General features: G+C 33.7%; 1 protein-coding gene across 4 annotated transcripts in view; it reads right to left on the reverse strand.

Moving 5' to 3' along the window:
* MKLN1 (muskelin 1) overlaps positions 1–23,300 on the reverse strand; it is a 320,256-nt gene continuing 296,956 nt past the window's right edge. For 3 of the 4 annotated variants that reach the window (XM_064487354.1, XM_010975669.3, XM_031455374.2), the window contains 2 exons: positions 16,296–16,350; positions 1–8,276 (listed from right to left, as the gene is read on the reverse strand). In XM_064487354.1, the coding sequence (XP_064343424.1) occupies positions 8,155–8,276; positions 16,296–16,350 (177 nt within the window). In that variant the 3' untranslated portion in view covers positions 1–8,154. Of the gene's footprint in view, positions 8,277–10,015; positions 10,785–16,295; positions 16,351–23,300 lie in introns of those variants that run through there. The other variant, XM_064487355.1, reaches the window with a different exon arrangement.

Consider the following 23,300-nt stretch of genomic DNA (forward strand, 5'->3'; position numbering starts at 1 on the left):
TTTTCTCTGCTTTTCCTTTGTCCTTTTTGGGTATGGATTTAATTATGGTTATATTAAAAAGTCCATCTAAACAGAAAGCTCTTCATGGGTATGAATATGCTCCCAATGTCCATAATGGTGCATAAAGGGCTTAAAAATTAAAATCAGTCTTAGAGATAAAATTGCCAATGACCTGAACTCCCTACAGCTTTTGGGTAATATCTTACACTGCAGTTAAGACTTAAAAGACACATACTAACAGAATTATTTTCAGATTGTTTGTCTAGAAAAGGGCAATGCTCTAAAGGAATACAGTAAGGGTAGGCACAATTGCTTGCACCCCAGTCTTCCACACTTGTGGTAAAAGACAATGAGGAATGGCTGTGTCAATTTTTTAAAAAAGCTTTTTCTGGCTTTGTGTTGGATAACAGAAGGAAGTCAGGAAAAATAAATGAGTCTCATCGGTTAAATAATAGTGGCTTTCCTTCTTTAGACTTAATAATTTCCTATATTTCTATGTTAAACATTTTTATAATCATATAACGAGTAAATGTTATTATTTAAAAGTCTTATAAAAGATGTTTAACTGAAAGTCTCTGACTTTCAAATGAGCTGGCTGCTATGTCATATTTCCAGTCCAGGAGATGTTCTAAGACAGAGAAGGAGCTATCCATAGCATTAATAAGCAGACCCAGAAAGACAGATTTTATTGACTTTGGATAGAACTGTATCTTCCCTCTCAATCTAATTTCCAGTCCAACTTTGGTTTTGAGGATCTATCTCTACCTAAAGGGATCTTAATTTCTGGCCAATGAGTACTAGTTATCTGTAAAAGAGTTGACTTGAAAAAAATTCTAACATTTTCCCCAAACTGCATACACACACACACCCACCTACCATCTTTCCATTGAAAAGATGGATTAGTGTTAGCAAAACCAACACAAGAAAAGGAGGCCCTAAAAGCTTTCCTGTACTCTCTTTCTGAGGCTGCAGATTCAGCTACACATAGATTTTGAAGTGGTGACATGGAATAAATCTTTGAAAAGAAAAACCTATCTCCATAAAAGGATCTGTTCACAGAAAAATGTCTCATTATTTTGCAATTCTAAATTGAGCTGAAGACTATACATAAAGGAAAATTAATACTATACTATCTAATCTGTTCAATTCAAACAACATTTTACACAAGTCAAAAAAGCAATAACACAACCATAGCCTCTCTTGGCCAGGCTAAATGTAATGCTTAAGAAAGTAAGTCCACTGTGATTTCTCTAAATGTTTGGTTTACAACTGAGGGAGAAAACAATTTACAACTGTCATCAAAATCATTTTTCTGGGAAAGGAAAATATCTCAAAAAGGAGACCAAGTGCATGATTTTTAAAAACACCTATCTTCCCTACAGAAGACTACTTATATTTAAAATTTTGGACTTTGATATCCTACTATCAAATTTGGGGTTGGGCACACAAGTACTTTAGTATGTCTTTGCATTCAGTGCTCTTACAAGTATAGCTAATCTGTATGTGTAAATTTAAGCTAAGCCTTTACAAAGGTGCAAGTACCCTAAAACTTCTAAAGTAGGCAATTAAAAAAATGTTAAATTGTACAACCCTGTCCTCAGTTGCCCCCTTTATCTTAAGGAGGTAAATACAACAACTATACGGCAACATGCTGAAACAGTCACTTGCCAAAATCTGATGGTATGGCCCTGATGGTATAAAATCCTCTTCTTTGTTGCAAAATGAATTTATAAAGCTCTACCAGTTGCAATGGAATTAAACTAATTCTAGATACCTTCTCTAATTTAATTAATCACCTTACCAGATGTGGAGGAAACCTAAAGAATAAATCAAAACTATTAAATTCTTCTAATGCCAAGCCCAGAACTCATGTAGTTCTTGGCAAAGTAGAATAAACAGAGACCCTTCGGATTATGTATAATTAATTTATTTTAAAACATGGAAACTAAATTTGATGTCAGTTCAATTCTGTATGGGTTAGAAGTTAAACACAAGATGACAATTTTTCTTCCATTATAAAGGGCTAGAAAATGAACACCAACCAAATGACACTAGCTAAACTGTAACAAAGGCTTTCTTGAGATTTGTTAACAAAGAAGAGAAGGTAAGCTCAAAATTGGCTACTTGAGCAATTCCTTAATCAAGCACAGAGGCCTGTTCAGTATGTCACACAGTATTTTTCCTTCCTGCAAATTAACCTGGCATTCATTAAGCACTGAGTGAAACTGAAGAATGATGATCTTCTTAGGCTGGTATTCGTGTGGCAGACCACTCAGGTTATCAAAAACTAACTGCTGCGAATGCTAGCATCCCAGATGGTACAGAGCTGTGTTGCAAGAGCTTAAACCCGATGAAAAAGCAAGTCCCCTGGAGTCTAAAAACTGCAAGTAAAACTGTTTTATTGCTGGTTTTCCCTCTGGATCTGCATCAAGGAATTGGCTGTATGTAAGAAGCTGTTGAGGATCCAGAGCCCATTACACTGGGCTGCCTGTTTCAAGATCTCTATCAGCTATTTGGGAGACGGTGAGAAAAGCAACCAAGCAAGAAATGTTGCTTTCCAAAGACTACTCAGAATAACTGAGCTTTGATCCCTTTTGATAGTCTTCTCAGCACTGGATTAAATTAATTTAGGGTTAGAAATGAAGAGCTTTCTTCCTCATTGAGATTTGTGGACCTTCAAATCCATGAGCAAAAAGCACCTATTTTTTCTTCTCTGCCATACACTCAATTGTCCTGTCTAGCTCTGTTCCTGAGGTTCAATATCTGCAAGTGAGAATGCCACAGACAGGCAAGATAGGATACTGCATACAAATGTTTAATAGTTCATTGAGATTGTTTGAAGAGCAGATAAAAAGGAAGACAAAGTATTTTGTCATTCCAAATGATACTTTACAACTGGTCTACTTCCCTACTAAACACTCTCCCCTTCTTTTGTTCTTGACCCATAGCTCTCAGATAACATCCATATAACATTCTGTTTTCTATCAAGCTAGGCAGTGTTAGAAGACATGATAGTATATTTGTAAAACTTCTTTCTAAATAATGACTCTACTGTGGAAGATAAACTAGAACTAACCTTGATTTTCATGTTTTTAAGTTGACTTGGAATCCAGTTCAAGACCTGTAACTTTAAAGTACTACCTAATAGAGAAAGACATGGAGTGACATGATCTCCCACAAGGGCATTTCTCTCTGCACCACAAGAAAATCTGACTTACTATAGCCTCCAATGACTCCTTAGGTTAGGGCTATAAAATCTATCGTCAAAGGATTGTCTGGGAATAAGATTCAGTCATTCAGAATCTGAGCTAAATTCACATTCTTAAGGGGAAGAGACATTTATTAGACGGCACTATTTTTACTTAAGAAAAAAAAACGAATGAATACCAGCAATTTTATAGCAATCAAAGCTATTCCTGATGTTTTATCTCAGAAATTGAAAGTCAATTCTTAACACAAATTCCAACTTTAGTAGAAAATCAATGCTACTCAGAGGAGGTGGGAGTAGGAAAAAAAATCTAAAAAACAGAGAGAAAAGACAATAGGCAAATGAAAATTCTGGTGACATGCTGAATTTCATAAGCTCTACTATGAAACTTGCACATTATCAACAGTTTTATGACTGTACTTAGTGCCAGGGAAAGCAGCCAACACTGGCTCCTCCATTAAAGCTGCTACAGCCATATTACTATTCCTCTAATTAAAATGATTCAAGTAGTTTTATAGCAGTCTCTAAAGGTTGTAAATTCTTTAATAATGCACAATTTTTAATTTCACTAATCTGTTGTCATAAACAAAGATAAAAGAGTATGTTTGCCTTAGAATGATTTTGACCTTTTCTTTGCAAGCATTACAGCACTTGTAAGCAATGCCACACAAAAACCTAGGAAGGGTAGGGCTAAAAAAAAGCCCAGAATAAAGTCAGATTAGCTAAGAAAAATAATGGAAACACAATTCATAGTATTTGGTGGGTAGGAAGAAATCAAGGCATTATATGTAATTTAAAAATAATCTATAAATAAAATCTCTTAAGATAGCATTTTTGGGGAAAAATAAAAGAGCATTTGGTGGAGAAATCAATAAACTACAATAATAAGTCCTCTCCAACAAAACAAACACCGGTGACTTCATTCAGCTGGTCTACTTGGCTCCTAATTAATTATTTCAACAAACTTTGAAACTCCCACCTTCAAATGAAATACCTCTAGACTAGAAGCTTTGCATAGCCATATCATTTCATCATTAATCCACATCACAGGGAAATATAGGCCATAGTAAAAAATCACAAAAGAATAATGTTATTTGACTAAGAAGGACTACAAACCTTTTGCCTGAAAGAACCCAAAGATCTAATCTACAACTATGGTCTCATGCAGACCCTCTATATTACTCTGCTAATAACTATAAACTTCTTGTGAGGGAGCCTGACATCTCAGATCAAGGACTATTTCAAGAATTTAAAACTTAATGAAAGTTCAGGTCAATTTCTACAAAAGGATGAAACTGCGTCAGAACATGTATTTTTAAGAAAAGAAGGTTTACAAAAGATTTTTTTTTATAGTTACATAACTTTGTTTAGAGTACACATCGTAATGATCCCCTCCCATAGAAATCACTTCAAACCATAATTCTCACTTGCTTTGCAACATTCAGCCAGCTAAAGAGTTAACACAACATTCACCCAGGAAATAATCAAATGACCCACAATTACCCAATGAATTTCATATAGTGTTAAGAATAATTATAGGGTAACATCTTCATGTAATTACCAGGAAATTGAGTATAATTCAGAGAATAAAATCAGGAACATACTCCAATCTAACTGCTCTTTGATTCATTAAGCATCATTCTCAATCTCTTACCAAATGATTAAGTGCCTCAAACAAGTTTCTGTTTGTAAATTAGATTTTAAAACTGTTTTATTACATGAAACTCTATTAATGTATCTCTAAATAGTGCTTTTTTTTTTTTTTAAAAATAGCACTTTTAAGGCAGATGTGAAGAAATCCACTGGAAAGATAAGCTGGCAAACCATTTATACTCAAAAGATGTATTTCACCAAAGAATGTAGTTTTATGATCTTAAACAAATCACCGAACTCTAAACCTAACAAGCCTTTCCATGATAAATCAGTGAATTAACTTTCCAATGTTTTCTATCACTTTTTAATTAGACACAGACAAGTCAGTTTTAATGAAAACCAGGTCTAAAAAGACAATCTTGCTAAAGATCAATACTGTCAGCTTTACCATAGAGTTAGGCACCCAAGTCTGAATTCCTTTGCTTCATAAGAGATTGATATGTTTGAATTAATCAAGCTGGCCACAAGAGGTCTCTGTCATTCCACAAAATGCAAATGCAGTTTAGAGGTATATTGTAAATCAGATAATTTCTCATTAGGTACAAGCACTGAAAATAATGTTAGAGATCTAGTGTATTTCTAGTTTAAATGATTTCTAGTTTGATATTCTGGAATAATATATTCCATCAGGAAAAAGAAATGGGAATGAACTTGAAGCTAGGGATAATGAAATCGAGCAAATGGTATCCCACTAATACATCTAAGACCAAGTGTTTCAATCTGGGACTCACTAAACTAGAGTGAAAGAATATTTAAGTAGTAAAGCATAGCTACTTGGCTACCTACCAACAAGGCATCTAAATACCAAATTAGATTATTTAGATTATAATATACTGCTAGAATAGAATACTTGGAAATACATGTAGATTCTCACTAAATATATAAACAAGTTTCAAATCAGCGTTCTGATGTGAAATGTGAGTTAATGTTTCAGTATTGGTCTTGGATATAATGAAGCCCTACATTCTCCTGTAATCATAACCAGCAGTGCCCCATTAAAGCTCCACGGTACAAATTCCGACTTATTGTGTCAATAACCTCTTAAATACAGTCTATGTCACTTAAGCAATACTAAATGGTTTGCTATGACTCAACGCCATTTAAACATGTTAGTGAAAAAAAATTCTGTAAGTGAAGAAAAGGGGAAAAGTTCCACTTAAAGTGAGGAAAGATGAAATTAGAACAAACATATGTTTAGAAAACAACTAGTGGAGAGTCAGGGAAAAATAAAAACAAGCAAAATTATTGAGGTAAAGAACAGTTTCCTCCAAATATGGAGCCTAAGGAACGAACGAAAAAATGACCCAAAAAAGCACTATAAAAATAAATGTTGGAGGGCAGCACAAGTCCATTTGGTTATTGTTTTTAAAGTGCCAGAATTCACAGTAAGCAACACTAGAGATTTTACATTTAGAAACTCTTACCAAGTTCTTTCCTCTCGATTCTATGATTTGAACCTGTTTCCATAAAATGAGATTCAATAGGCTACAATATTAGCAATATTACTATTTTTTGTTCTTGACTGTCATTCAGGGAAGCCTTTTTATGAAACTATATGTATGTAATTAGATTCTACTTACTTGTAAAGTCAATTGGTTATTCTGCAGCTACACAGTTTGGTACTAATTGTATTATATACTATATCATTCACAAGGTAATGAACATATCTGTTTGTTTAATAAATCACTACTGATTGCTTTGGGATGCCTGGAAAGTCAAGGAGCCCAAGATTCAAGCCTAGAACTAGGACAGATATATTTCTATCCATCCCCAAATATCATGAAACCATGCAATAAGGACAGACTGAAGAGGGATCTCAAAGTCTCATTCCTATACACGAGATGTTTCCAAAGTGCAAAGCAATTTCTTCTTTCTTTGGTGAGGCCTAATCTTGCTACTTTAAATTCTCTAAAGTCATTCACTTGTAAGAGTCACTGGACTGATGGACGTTTATTATACTTATTCTGTTTTAAGCATGGTGGGTATCAGTTGCATACAGCACACTTTTTGACCAAATGTAAGCACTGGCCAGGAATAGGTTTCCTATGTGACATTCCACAGCATCACATGTAATGATACATATTTTCATCCTTCAAAAAAACAAAACAAAACGGAACGGTGGAAAAGCTCATCTGCCTTTTAGTTTAATTAAAAAAAAATACTTGCACCATTATTTTCTTTTTTTTTCCATTAAAAAGAGCCTGGTCTGTGTGCTTAATGAAATGCCTGTCAGTTGTATTCCCCTGGACAACTTAGAAACCATTATTCTTTAAAATACAGAAGCAGATGTAGGGAGCCAACGTACATAGAAATAAACAAACGCATCGCTCTGGAAATCCATCCTCCCAAATGAAAATGCTACAAAGAGCTAGCACAAGGAAGAAATGGAAGCCCTGGTTCTGCACAGCCCTACCAGGGGAAAGAGTCATTTTCTTCCAAAATTGCTACAAAGATATCAAAGAACATATTAATCACTACTAAAATCGTCCTGCTGGTAATTTTGAGAATGGCTCTTAAAGGTTCTGAACTATATTCTCTCCTCAGTTTAAGGTTTCTGTGACTCAAAGCTTTGAATATCCACTATAAAATATATCATTACAGAAATACTATATACCAATCTCAGACGAGTGCCTGGATCAATCTTGGGTTTCACTTTTTAGTTCTATGACAAGAAGCATAAATTTGAGCCCTCTGTTCCTCCTATTGTTTAATGTAACACAAGACTCTAGTCAACAAAGACACATGTATCACTTAAACATATATTAATTGCCCTATAGAACTATATAGAATGAAGTAAAGAGGTGAACAAATGATACATACCACTTACAAGCAGTTGTGTGATGCGAGGTAAAGTGAAATGGGAAGGAAGGAGAAAGAAGAAAGGCCAAACAACCCAACAACAACAAAATCACAACTCCTGTAGCACTGAGTCTGTGAACAGTGCTTACCTGCCCCAATTTTATAAAAATGAAATAAAAATCAGAAAAGGGTATACTGCCTGATTATTCTTTTATACTCATGAATTCTTAAAAGTTAAAGTAAGAAAAAATATATATATATTTAAATGGAAAGTATATCAATTCACTTTATTAGCCTAATTTAGGAATGGGATGAGGACTACAGGGTTGAGGTCAGGTATGAAGGAAGAGGGTTAAAATTTGTGACAGCAAAGATCCCTTCAGAATTCTGGTGCAGTCCTTGTTCACTGCAGCCTAATTGTCAATTAACAGAGTTGAAATCCAAAATACTGAAAGCAGACTCCTGTGCTCCATTTCTGTCCACAGACTCTTCAGTCACAGTGTGATGAGGTCCACCAGGTTGCCTTTAGGAGGAGTCATGCTGTCAGGAAAGAAATTTACTAAGGTGTCAAAGAGCTGAGTTCTTTGAGCATAGGTGTGATCCACATCCGAAAAGCCTGGTGAAGGAGAGATATAAAGAAACTCATCTACTGTGTTTAAAACCCAACATGTAACAGAAAAGCTACCTGAGAAAACCAGCAATGTATAATGGTAAAACCAAAAACAAATCAGGCTTTAAAACCAGATAAACATGGGTCCTGATCCCAGTTTTACTATCCAGCAATAGTCTTAGGTAAGGGAATCAGCCTTTCTGCAACTTTTTCTTCAACTGTAAATCTGTGGTAATCCTGTTTACATCATAGGTTTATCGTGCAAATTAAATGCAATTATGTGAAAACTATCAAGGAGAGTGACTATTAACTTTAGTTACTTTAGTAATTAATATTGATTTCTGTTCTCTTCCCTACAAGCATTTCCCTCTTCTAGTATATTGAGGAACTTTCATTCCTCTCTTCTGACTTTTTAATGCTTTGATCACTAAAATTTTTTTAATAATAAAAATATAATCAAAATGAAAGAGGTCTTTAGAAAGTAGTGTAAAATCATTAGGGCTCTGAGAGCTGGAAGTGGTTTCAGAGAACTGAGTGAAAACATACATGCTTGAGGTTAAGAAATATACTTATACGTAGAATGGTACCTGGCACATAGTAGATCCCCTATTTACAGTACTATGCATCAGGCTCTATGCTAGGCACACATGTGAAAAATAGAGCACAAAGAACTCCTTTTATCTAGATGAATATCAGACAGTGAAAGATACTCTTAAAAGGTGAAGACCGCTGAACTAAAGGATTTTTTTCCCCTTTAACCTCTAGTAAACACTTAATTTTCAAGTTCACCCCAGCCAAGGAAATATTCTGGGAGATATCTCTTTCCTTTAGTCATCTGGTATATTGCTCCCAGCACAAATGAAGAATGAAAATGAACAAACAAAAGTCCTTTTTTGATTTTCTCCATTCCTGAAATGGCTGAGGCATAAAGCCATATTGAGTGCCACCAGAAACAAATAGTGCCAGAAAGTTGTATATGCCATGATACTCAGTGAAGGCTATTTCAAATTGGACAATTTTCATTCAACTTAGAATACAGTTTTAGATGCAATCTGCCTTTTTAATCTTGTAAAGAACATGAACAGAAAAGAACAATGCCAAGGATACCAGTTTCCTGAAAGGAAAATAAACAATGCCTCAAGAAAGGTACATTCCTATTAATTAAAAAATATATATATTATTTTAAGTGTGAGGGCAAGTGTTTACTCCTTTGAGACTTAAGGTTTTAACAAAGCCTGCTATCATATCATAGAATTCGAAACACTCCAAAATGTAAACAAAGGTGACCTCTGAATGATGACATTATATTCTTTTCCTATTTTATGTTTTTCTGAGTTTTCTAAATTGTTTTATTTTCAACTTACTTTGAAAAATTTCAAACTCACAGTAAAGTTTCAAGATTAGTACAACAAACATTCATATACATACACCCTTACCTAGATTAGTCAACTGTTAACATTTGCCACATATGTTCTCATTTTCTCTTGCTCTCTATGTGTGTATATATGCCCCACTCATACTTTTTCTGTGGAACTATCCGGGACTAAATTGTAGACATCTTCACCCCTAAATATTTGAGTTCATTTCACCTATGAATAAGAACAGTCACTTAAATAACCACTATATATTCAATTTAAGAAATTTAACATATATGCACTAATCTTTTTTTAGTCATTTTCCCCACTAATCTGAAATTCAACCCATGATCACTGTCTTTTTAGTCTGGAATAGTTCCTCAGCCTCTCTTTGTTTTTTTTTTTTTTTTTTTTTTTTTTTAAATGACACTGATATTTTCAAAGAGTACAGAACAGTTATGTTGTAGAATGTGTTAAATTGGGGTGTCTGATTGCTTCCTCACAATCAGATTCAGTTCATGCAGTTCTGGCAAGGATACTACGTAAGTGATGCTGTGTCCTTCCTAATGCATCATCTTAGGAGGCACATGGTATGAGTGTGCCCTAATACTGAAGATGTTAACTTTGATCATCTGGTTAAGCTGGTGTACGCCAGGTTTCTCCAGTGTAAATGTGTTCTTTTCTATCTTTGCAATTAATAGAATATTGATGAGAAGATAGTCCAAAGCTGTGGAAGATAGTCCTTTTCTCTAAAAGATCTGCACTCAATGATTTTAGCATTAACTGATGATTCTTGTTAAAACAATTATTATTTATGTGATGCTGATTTTCTAACTCTACAATTACTTCTAGATTTATTGGATGACATTAATTGTAAAGAAGAGCTTTTCCTTTTCCTCCCTTCATTTTATTTCTGTTTGTGTTAGTATGTATTCATGAATCCTTTTCTTGTTTCAAAAGGTTATATTCATTCCTGTCATTCATTTTAATACTCACATGGTGTCCCAGATTTGAGGGCTCTTTTGAGCTGGCTTCTATGTCTTTTTGAAATGTCCCCATTACTTTTTGAGTACTTCCTTCCTTTCTGGCACAAGTAAGATATCCAAGCTCATCTTTACACAACTCTGGAATCAGCCATTTTCCCCAGGAGCCCTAATTCCTTTCAGTGGTGAACAATATTTAGAAACCAAGATCAGTTGTGCTAATTGCCAGAGGTGGTGGTGTTTCTAGGCCTATACATATATGTATGCATATTATATACAAAATAAAATAATTAGTCTATGCTTTTATTGCTAATTCAATTTTTTAAAGAAACTCACAGGATTCTTCCTCTCTCTATCCCATTCCTTATTCATATCTCCTTTCTCCTACTAGGAAAACCAACTCCCAGCAATCTCATATTAATTCATTTGCTCAACCTAAAATACACACAAAACAAGTTCTAGAATTACTATACCCAAACCACTACCAACAAAACTCAAGATTTCCTTGCTTTTATGGTCATTAGAGTATATTTCACTGAGAACATATAGTCTAAGCTGTGCTTAAAGAGGTTTAATTCTCCTTTTCCTCCTACTATGTGAGCATGTTACTAATTTGATAAACATGTTTGTTTCTGTTTGTATTCAACTTTAGAGCTTTTCCCTTGTCTTATTTTATTTGTAAAAATGTCACGGTACATTATATTTTTAAGATAAAATATGGATTCTGTGATAGTACTCTATGAAAATAATATCTTCATGAGATCAAATGATTTAGGAGGGAAGGAAACAAACACAGAATCCCTACTACTCACTAGGTTTTTTATGTGTATGACCACATTTCACTGTCACAGAAAACAACGAAGCAATTATCACAAACTCTAATTTAATGAGACAACTTAGAGAGATTCAGTAATTTAATAAGGTATCACAGTGAGTGAAGGAAGAGAATGGAGTGTGAGCCCATGTCTGTCTGACTCCAAAGGCCATTTATTTATTCTCATTAACTAATATTCATTGAGTGCTTATTAAATTGTATACAATGTGCTAAGTTCATTTAACCCTCAAGAAAACATCTATTTTTATTCACCATTTACCAATGAGGAATTTGAAATTTATACTATCCTTAGATGAATAGTTAAATTATGGTAGATCCTTACTATGAAATACTGTGTATCATTTAAGAATACAATAAATCTAGTACAGTTTCATGCAAACATCTCTAAGCCACATCATTAAATTTTAAAAAGTTATGTGGAGAATACATGTTTTTATACTACATAATGAATAAAACCAGAGCACACAAAAACATACATCTGAGCATGTGTATATATACAGTCTATCCTCATTATTCAGATTCTGTATGTATGCATTTGCCCACTCACTAAAATCTGTAACTTCAAAATCAGTATCTGTGGCACTTTTGTGGTCACTCAAATACATGCACAGAGTGGCAAAAAACTTGAGTCACCACATGCATATGTTCTCAACTGAGGTCAAACTAGGTAATGCTCTGCCTTCTTGTTTCAGCTCTCATACCAGAAACAAGCATCCTTTTCACAGTCTATTTGGTGTCATGTTCTTCACATCTTGTGCTTTTTGTTGGTGACTTCACTGCTTTAAATGACCCCCAAGTATAGTGCTGAAGTGCTGGCTAGTGTTCCTAAGTGCAAGAAGGTTGTGATGTCCCTTATGAAGAAAATACACGTGTTAGATAAGCTTTGTTCAGGAATGAGTTACAGGGCTGTTGGTTGTGAGTTCAATGTTGATGAATCAACAATATATAAATAAGGTGTCTTTCCACTTATATGTTGATCGGTTGACAAAAAGGCTGTGACAAGAGTCTCACAGGAATCTAATTCTGTATCTTCATAGGAGCTATGGGTCAGTATTTACCAACTTAGTGTTACAGGTGACTATACGGAATATTACTGTGAATAATGAGAGTCAACTGAATCTGTATGTCTGTGTGCATGGTTGTGTGTGTGTGTGTGTGTGTGTAAAGATCTTCCAGATGAGTGGTTACACTTGAGGGAAAGGGACAGAGATTGAGGGAAGTTATTCAAAGAGAATCTTAAACTTTATCTATTGTCAGTGTTTTTAAAAATATACATTAAAAATGGGTGGGGCTCCAGGAAACTCATCAACAGCAACATGACTACTTAAATGATAGAGCTAGGACAAAGAAGGTCATACTGATTCTAAACCTCATGTTCCTAATCACTGTTTCCCTCACTTCATTTTCAACATACAGCTGAACGAGGAACTTGTCACTCAGTAATGCAAACTGGTGAAGCTCCATGACAGGTAGTACAGTTAGTGATTAAGAGAATGAGCTCTGAAGCCATACTACTAAGCTGTGAATCTTGGTTTTGTTACTCACATAGCACTGTTCCTGGGCAAATTACTTTAGCCTCTCTGCATTCCAGTTTCTTCATATATAAAAGGGGGTCATACTAGTGCTACTCCATAGGGTTACTATGGAGATTAAATGAGTTATAACATGTAGTGTTTAGAATAGTACCTGGCCCCTCAGTGAGTGCTCAATAAATATTAGCTATCACTTTATCACTACTACTATGACTAAAGACAATGACTGTTCTAAAAGAAAGCGACCTATTAGGAATATACTTTTAAGTTAACATCCTACACAGATTTGGTAGCTTTTCCTATTTATGGTAAAGAAGAAATAGCAAGAATTCTCATTTTCTTCCTAGACAGAAGTTTCTTTGTTTATTTCTAAAATAAACTCTATTACATAAAAAACACCTGTAAACATGTGACCTACAGACAGGAGTTTGAAGAAAGTATCTTGCTGAAATCTAAGTTTGGCAGATTAAGCAAAAGAATAAAAGCTAAAAGGGGACAGTGAATGATGTGAAATTCGTAAGGCTCCTCATTCACAAATGTCAACACAGTACCAAAGAGCACTGAACTTTAGACTTAAAATATTTTAAACATTTGTCTGAATTTATACTTGCACATCACACTGGACTATAAAACTTCTAAGGAGAGGTGTGAAGATCAAAAAAGGCATTATGTTTCTACAGACCAGATTTTCCCTGTCACATACCTTGCTGAAAATGTCCTCTTAAAATTAGCAAAATGTCTGAGTTCAAGTTAAAAAGTGCTGACAACCACCAGAAGCTCTAGGCTAGACATCCCCAAAGGTTATTTTTCTCTAAAGTCAGTCATTTTTCAAAACTAAGATGATATCAGCTGTTTATAAATCAGTTTCCATCTTTCTAATTCTTTAAATTACATATAACATTAGTAAATAATTTTATTCAATTTTACAAGATTAAGATAAACTGGGTTAATCCCAAAGGGCGTCCGAAAGTTTGGCTGAAGCAATTTTTTGGAATGAATAATTTATAAAATGAAATATTCAGTTATCTGTACATGAAGGGTGTATACATCTATACATAAAGTAACCTATTAGATTTCAGGGTGGGGTGGGTGTATAGCTCAATGGTAGAGCATATGCTTTTGGCATGTATGAGGTCCCAGTAGCTCCAACAAAAAAGAAAAAAAGATTAAAAAAAATAACCTATTAGATTTCAATTCTAAATGAAGTAAAGATAAAACAATCAGAAAATGAATGAGAATAAGATCCAGGTACTCTAAACAGGCATGAAACCTTGTGAAAAGTACTTTTTGCTTGTAAGTAATATATCAAATTTTTCCTTATAAAAAGAGTAATCAACCTGAATTTGTTCACTATCCAAATTCACCAAAGTTAGAAAGAAGATTACATTTTAAGGCAAGTAATAACAGTAGTACCCTGTTGAACGGAGCACTTACTGAGGATTTTATTTTGCTGTCTTTCATAATTATTTAATTTTCTCAACAACTTGAGGTAAGTACTCTCATTACCTCCATTTTATAGGTGAGGAAGTAAATGATTAGAAAGGTGACTTGTTCTAAATCACTTTTAAAACTGGCAAGTAGCAGAGCTAGTATGTGAACCTGGATTCTGATTCTTAACCACTATATTACACTCATCTCTTAATTACTAAACAAACTGCCTCTCTTTAGACAAGGCAGGAAACAAAATCCCACAGAAATTTTTCCCTTTTTATATTTTTTCTATTGTGTTTGTATTGATCTCAGTGTATCTGAGGTTTGTTTAGAATCCAAGTAAAACAAACTGTTCCTGAAAAATATATTACTAATAGTGAATAGGGCAAAAAAAGAAAGGAATTAAACTAAAGGTAAACTATTTGCTGACACCAGTCTAACATATTTAAATGACTGCCAAGAAATTCTTGTTCTAAAGCCTAAATATAAGTCAGCCAGAGACATTTTAGTCCTGTTCACCAATAAAATAGAAACAATGGCTCTGGATTGCAGTATCCACACACCTATCAAGGCACACAGTCATTCAAATGAATGTCTACGTGCAAGTTCCCAATTCATGTATCACTAAGTCTCTGTTTCAAATGGACAAAATTCAAAATGGTATGAACTTTCTAAAATAATTCTTATACCTAGATTCTCAACCTCAGGGTTGAGATTTTTAACAACCTGAAAATATTTTTTAAAAGCCTTTGAGTTTATGGAATAGTGGTAAACAATTATGTAAATTTTTAGGAGAACCTATCAGAGTTTTGTTTTATAGCACTCCACTCAGTCCTTCCCTGTGGAATCCTACACATTCTGGAATTAGAACTCAGGACTGGAGTTGCCTTGATCACTAGAGACATCTCAGTTACTTACTTACTACAGAAAAAGAAAGGGCAAGACCCCAAGAAACACTGCTAGTCTTTCCCATACCAGTGAAAAACACCAGAATTATATATCTGTTATTTTTCCTTTCAGGTATGCTTCACCTTTAAGAGACAAAAGGACAAACAATGAAAAAAATTAAACCGATATTCCAAAGTGTTATTTTATTTCAAAGATATAAGTATTACATTACATATGCTGGAAAATTTCAATACTGTTGCTCAGCTCCAAGGCAAGTAACAGTCCCAGCATTAATAAGATTAATAAGCAGTCACTATGTAACTGCATTTTATAAGGACAAGAGGAAAGCTGTAAATTCCCAAACTTCTGACTAAAGCTCCATATTCTGGAACTTCTACAGACTCCCTACTTTATTACAGTCTAGTTTAACTATTTTAATAATTCATTAATACTAAATGAGAGTACTACTAAGTGAACACTGATGCCCATATCTGGAATGTCTGAGTAACAGTTGAACAATTGATATCAACATACAAAAATTACCATCTTCAGGAAAGAGATAATTCATTTCTCTGCTCCCAAACATTCATTTCATTGCCCACCCCACCACCATTCTGTTGACACCACACAATTCCACAAAGAACAAACTAAGAGGAAAACAGTTCAACCAACAAGTGTTATCTCATGGTAAGTGTGTATCAGTAATACAGCTTGCATTACAATGCTATACAATTTTATTAACTTTGATCAGGCTCCTATTGCCATCAGTTTGCATAGTAACCCAGCAATTGGTGTAACGGGAACTGCAAACTGACTCAAACTGGTGACTGATGCTTGGAAAATAACCCTGTAGCAGGTTATCAGAAATTTTGCATTCTACCTTGAAACTTGCTTCATCTGTTTGGATGACATCTCATCTGATGTTTTATTTAAAAGAAATCAAAAGCCAACCTCCCAAATGCTAGGGCATATGGCCCAATAAACTACACAAGAATACTTACCTAGAGCTGTGAAATCTGAACCAGATTTGAACAGAGCTGAAGCTAGGAGCTGAAACTGTAAAAGAAAAATAGAAGCAAATTAGCTAGGTAAGCACATTGGAGAAAAATAATTTCTGTAATTTTGAACATTTATTAGCCACTGGATGTCTCTACATGTGTTGTGTAAGTTTATTCACCAGAAAGTGGCAAGAAGAACACAGTATCTAGATTAAAGAACATGCTGACTATTTTTCTGGACTACTATTACCATTTTCCAAAATACTAGACCAAGTCCCGGAATTATTTTATTTTAAAGATATATTAAAATACGTATTTATTAAGGAGTAACATGTCAACTGAAATAAAAAATTTACTATCAACTGACCCAGCAATTCCACTCCTGAGTATACATCCAAAGAAAATGAAAACACTAATTTGAAAGATACATGCACCTCAATAGTCTCAGCAGCATTATTTATAAAGCTTGATATGGAAGCAAACTAAGTGTCTATCAACAGATGAATGGATAAAGATGTGGTGTATATATATATATAATGGGATACTATTTAGCCATAAAAAATGATGGAATTCTGCCATTTGCAACAAATGGATCAATCTGGAGGGTATTAAGCTTAGTGAAGTCAGACAGAGAAAGAAAAACATTGCATGCTATCATTTACACGTGGGACCTAAAAAATAAACAAAAGAATGACTATAACAAAACAGAAACAGACTCATAGATACAGAGAACTAGGGGTTACCAGTGGGAAAGTGGAAGGGGGGAGGGGCAATATAAGGATAGGGGATTAAGAGGCACCAATTATAAAATAAACAAGTTACAAGGATACATTGTACAGTACAGGGAATTTAGCCAATATTTTATAATAACTTTAAATAAAGTATAACCTATAAAAATACTGAATCACTATGCTGTACATCTGAAACTAATATATTATAAATCAACTATACTTCAATTAAAAAAAAAAAGAAAAATAAAATAACTCATTTAGGCCTCTATCATGTACAGACTGGTGCCCTGTAAACAGTTACTGAACTTTTAGTAGATATGCATTCTCACTTCAAAAATAAGTATATGCTACTGTAAGATACCTGACATCTCTGCTGTACAAATCAAACTCTGAGGAAAAAGCATGGTTATTACATATAAGTCATTTCTAAATTACAACTTAGATTGGTATTCCACATGTACATGTCATGTATAATTATACTATTATATAATTATAAGGGCTTACCTTCATCACACTGAAAAAAATGTAATAAATGTTGATTAGATTCCCACGCTAGCCAGTTAGTTTAAGTTAGACAATGTAAATGAACAATAACAAAATAAAACAGGACAAAACTATTGCATTGCTGGTACTTAACAAATTGGTAAAAATATAAAAATTTAGGAGAACTATTTATATTTATCTTGAACGAGGATTCTGGAAAACAGGCAAGTTAAAGGAAGGAATAAGAATAGACAAAAGACACTGTATAGCACAGGGAACGATGTTCAATATCTTGTAATAACCTTTAATGAAAAAGAACATGAAAATGAAAAACGTATGTATACGCATGACTGGGACACTGTGCTGTACACCAGAAACTGACACATTGTAACTGACAATACTTCAATTAAAAAAAAAAAACAAATGAACAGAATCTCAGTGGAATTACTTGGCATTTTGCAAGGCTTGAGCGGTTGATACCACTGATTTCTCAGGATTTATTTTACACCTATGCTTGTAGTGTTTAAAATTTCAGGTATAAATCACCTGACTAATGATCCTTTGAATGTCAGAAACTGGACCAATATCAGTTAGAAGTAACTAAGTAAGAGTTAGAAAAAAAGGAAATGAAAGGAAGAGTTAAAAACATAATGGAAGTTCTTCATACATTCTGTATCAGTCTTCTGTCAGATATATCTACTGCAAATATTATTTAATCTGTGGCTTGCCTATTTTTTTTACAATGTCTTTTAATGAGTAGAAATTTTTTGCTAAAGTCCAATTTGTTAAGTTTTTTCTTTTATGATATGTGTCTTTTGTGTCATGTCCAAGAAAGCTTTGCTTATTCTGAGGTTGTAAAGATAATCTGTTTTCTTCTTAAAGCTTTATTGTTCTGGGTTTTATATTTAGATCCATAATCCAGATTAAGTTAATTTTTATGTAAAGAGTGAGACAGAGGTTGACATATCCAGTTATTTAGCACCATTGTTAAAAAGACTTTCTTTTCCCCATTAGATTTGGCATTCTGGTCAAAAAAGCCGACTGATGGCACATATGTGAGTCTATTTCTAAACTCTGTTCTGTTTTATTGATCTATTTGTATATTCTTAAGGCAGTACCACAGCACCTTGATTACTATGGCTTTATAGAGAGTCCTGAAATCAGGTAATAAGTATGAAAACTCCAACTTTTTCTTTTTTCAAGATTGTTCTGGGTAGTCCAGAGCCTTCTGCATTTCCACTAAATTTTAGAATTAGTTTATTTCCTCAACAACAACAAAGAATCTGAAACTGGCTAGGATATTAACAGGAACTGCATTAAATTAAAAACCAATTTAAGGGGAAGGGGCATTTAAACAATTTTTAGTCTTTTAATTCATAAATGTGATTTATCTCTCCATTTATTTAGGTACTGTTTAATTTATTTCAATATACTTATTACTGCATATTTGATTATTTTTTGATAATATAAAGAAGTTTCAAAATTTCATTTTCTAAGTGTTCATTGCTAGTATAAAAATAATTGCTTTTTTACCCTATTGACTTTGTATTCTGCAACCTTGTTAAGTTCAATTATCTTAGTAATATTGTTTCATACACTGCATGGGATTTTCTATGTACACAATAATGTCATCTAAAGACACAAACAATTTTACTTCCTCTCTTCAAATTTATATGCTGTTTATTTCTTTTTCTTACCTTACTGCACTAGCTAGAACTTCTGGCACAATGCTGAACAGAGGTGTTGACAGCAGGTACCCTTTCCTTGTCATAATCTTAGGGAAAGAGTTTAATGTTTTACAGTTAAGTATGGTACTAGTTGTATGTTTTTCATAGATGTCCTTTATGAAATTTCTTTATTTTTGCTTTAAGAATTTTTATCACGGGGGGAGGGTGTAGATCAGTGGTAGAGCACATACTTAGCATGCACGAGGTCCTGGGTTCAATCCCCAGTATCTCCATTAAAATAAATAAGTAAATAGATAAAGCTAAATACCTCCCCCGACCAAAACCAAAATAATAAATAAATAAAATTAAAAATACTATTTAAAAAAAAAAAGAATTTTTATCATGAATGGATATTACATCCTGCCACAAGCTTTTCATTACTTATTGAGATGATCTGTGATTTTTTTCCTTCATTCTGTCAATGTGGTGAATTATACTGATTTTCAAATGTTAAAGCAAACTTGTACTCCTAGGATAAACCCTCTCTTGGCCACTGTGCATTAATTAACCTTTTTATATATTGCTGGATTCAATTAGCTAAAATTTTCTTAAGAATTTCGTATCTGCATTCATGAGGCGTATTGGCCTATAATTTTTTTGCCTGTAATGTCTTTTTTGGGTTACTATATCAGAGTCAAGATGTTTCATAAAAGGATTTAGAAAGTGTTCTATCTTCCTCTGATTTCTAAGAATCTATACAGAATTGGTATTTTATTTTCTTCCTTAAAGGGTTGACAGAATTTCCTGAAATAGCCATCCAGGCCTAAGAGTTTTCTTTGAAAGTTTTCCATCAAAAATTCAATCCCTGTCTGTAATTGATATGCAGTTTCTTAAGATTTCCAAATTCTTCTTGTGTCAGTTTTGGTACATTGCATCTTTCAAGAAATTTTTCCATTTTATCAAGTTTCTGAATTTGTTGACAAAATTGCTCATATCTTTGTGGTACCCTTTTAATGTATGTAGGGTCTGTAATTATTTTCCCTTTTCATTTGTGATATTGATAGTTTATGTTTTTTTAAGTCTTGCTAGAGGTTGACCAATTTTAGTCACCTTTTCAAAGAATTAACTTTTCACATTTTATATTTTTTTTCTATTGTTTCCTATTTCACGAATTCCTATCTTCTACTATTTAGGATTTATTTGTTCCTCTTTTCTAACTTCTAAGATGAAAGATAAACTTTATTGGCTCTACATACAGAAGGATGGGGAGAAAACAATTGAATTTTAACAATCTAATTAAGTAAATAGCACTGATATGTACCAATCTAGAATTTTAACAGTTACTAAGTGATAGCACACAATCTGAATAAAATCAGACCTCTTCCCCAAACTTTAGACTTGAATATCCAACTATCACCTCAACACCTCAAGTTGGCGTTTCACAGGCATCTAAAACTAAACATATGCACAGCTAAACTCCTAATTCCAGTCAGGAGTCCCCTCCTTCTCATTTCAGTTGATGGTAACTTCATCCTTCTAGTTTTTCAGGCTCAAAACTTTGGAGTCATTTCTTTCAAACCATTCATCCAATCTGTCATAAAATTCTATTCTACCTTTAAAATATATTGAGAATCTGATCTGTTTTACTTCTCATCATTTCTACTGCTACTACTTTGGGCTGAACGACAATCCCTCTTGCTTAGATTTCTACAACCTCCCTCATAGGTCTTTCTGCCTCCATCCTTGCTCCCTAGTCTATTCTCAATACAGTACTCAGAGTGATCTAAAATATATTGCAGATCATATCACTCCTCCGCATGCACAATACCCTGTATCAGCTCCTATTCACTCAGAGTAAAGCCCAAAGTCCTAACAATGCTTATGAAGTCATTAACAATTTGTTCTGTCAACACCTACACTTACCTCTCTAACCTCATCTCTGACTACTCTCATTCTCCTTACTCTCTACTCCAGCCACAGTGGCTTCTGTGCTCTTCTAAACAAAGTCAAATGCTCCCATCCTAGGGTCTCTATTCTAGCCCTCCCTTTGCTAGGGATTATCTTCTCCAAATTATCTACTTAGATCACTCTCTCAAATCCTTCAAGTCTTTGTGCAAATCAGATTTCTAAATGAGGTCTATTATGATTATCCTATTTAATACTGTAACTGCCTGATTCTTACCCCTTATATTTCTTTATTCTTAATTTTCCTATAATTTAATTAATTCTAACATACTATATACTTTGCTTTTTAATTTTCCTATAATACTTATCAAATGCTAATGTACTACATAATTTGCTCATTTAATATGCTTATTGTTTCCACCCACTAGTACATAAGTATTTCCTGAGCAGGTATCTTCATTTAGTTCACTAATGTATCTCTCGCACCTAGAAGAATGCCTGGCATATTGTAGGGACTCAACACACGTCTGTTAAATAAATGACACCAGTACTATGGAAGCTCAGCAGAAAGAGAATTAATATAAAATGTGTAATACTGGCTGAAAACTTGTTTTTCTTGTTCTTTCTTTATTACAGAATCCACTTTGAAAATGGTAGAATTGGTTTAGGCATCCTCTTCCTGGCCCTTTTCTAGGAAAAAATATCATTTTCACAAGCTTTATTATAGGCTTATCACCAATTTAGAACCCATGTTCTGGAGACTGGAGGAAAGCAAAGAATTATTTGGCATATAGCTGATAGTCCACAATCATGTCCCCACTAACAGGGATAATGATAAAGATCATGATAACCACTCCCCTAAAAAAGAGGAGGAAAGTCTAAAAGCCACTTTAAGTTGCTGATAAAAATCATTGAATATAATTAAAATTTTGTAAAACATACATAGAGAATAAATAACAAGCCACTACAGAAAATAAGTATCAGTAAGACCTTTCTTGATAAGTGGAATGATTTCTTACAAGGAAAGCAAAGGCCTATATGTCTCATTAACAAATACTATAAGTAGATATATATACTAGAACTGTCACCAACAGATTTCTTTCCCAAAACAAAAGTGGTTCACACATTTTAAAACAAAATAAAAATCTTAAAGACCAGTAATTCTCAATTTTAGGTGTGTTTTCAGTTTTCTGTTATAAAAGAGCAGACAGAGAAGAATCTTAGAGTGACAATATTGTTTTGAAAAAGTTCTAAAGTGATTCTGATGTTGACATACACACACACAACATCATTTTTATTAACTTCTACTGAGGCTAAACAACTCTTGATATATTAAAGCTTTTAAGAAATGGAATGGAAGTCTGTGACATGTAAAATCATAAATTGATACTATTTAGAAAAGAGAAAATGAGAAAGTCACTACCAAAATTCTTCAAATGACTGAACTTGAGATACCTCTCTGCCCTGGTTTTTCCCATTAGCTTAGCTTTAAGAACAAACTGTCTGTTTTCTTTGGCCTATTTGCAGCTCACACAGCTGAAATTATTTACTCTGCAATACTTGTTTTGTTTTTAAAAAATAAGAGAAAAATGAGTGTTCTCCAATTACAGCAATTTTAGATAGACTATGGTGAAAACAAAAGAAAATCCATTTATAACTCTCAAACGCATAGTTTAACAAAATGAAAATTAATGGACTCTTCACAACTATGCTCAATTTATAAGCCATAACAGATTAAACCAAATATATTCTGCTACTTGGCAAACCTATGATAATTTTCCTTATTTTAGATAGTATCAAATTGACTGAAGACTCAATTCACGTCAAAAGACAATTAACTATCCCCTTTCAGGTGGTTTTCAAGTGTGTTCTGGTGATTCACTACCTAGTGAAGGATTGTAACCAATACTGAGTAAGAGAAACATGGCTTATTTTCATAGCAGGCAACTATGAAAGAGTATTTCTTTGTTTTGGTGCCAAGGACATGCAGGCTCTATTGCTTGAATGTAAAATGAACCTAGTGCCTGAAAGTCATTCAAAAATCTGAAACTTGTGTCAATGCTGAACAGAGAAAAACACTGCTTGAAGTTGCTATCACAAAGTCGAAGCAAAGCAACAGCTAACAGGGAAATAGATGTAAGGAATAGAACTACATATAATCACCAGTTCTGAGACTGTAAGGTAAAATGGATTGCAGTTCAGATGTTGCTAGATGAACTATG

Source organism: Camelus dromedarius, chromosome 7, assembly GCF_036321535.1.
Source record: "Camelus dromedarius isolate mCamDro1 chromosome 7, mCamDro1.pat, whole genome shotgun sequence".
Taxonomy (NCBI): Eukaryota; Metazoa; Chordata; class Mammalia; order Artiodactyla; family Camelidae; genus Camelus; species Camelus dromedarius.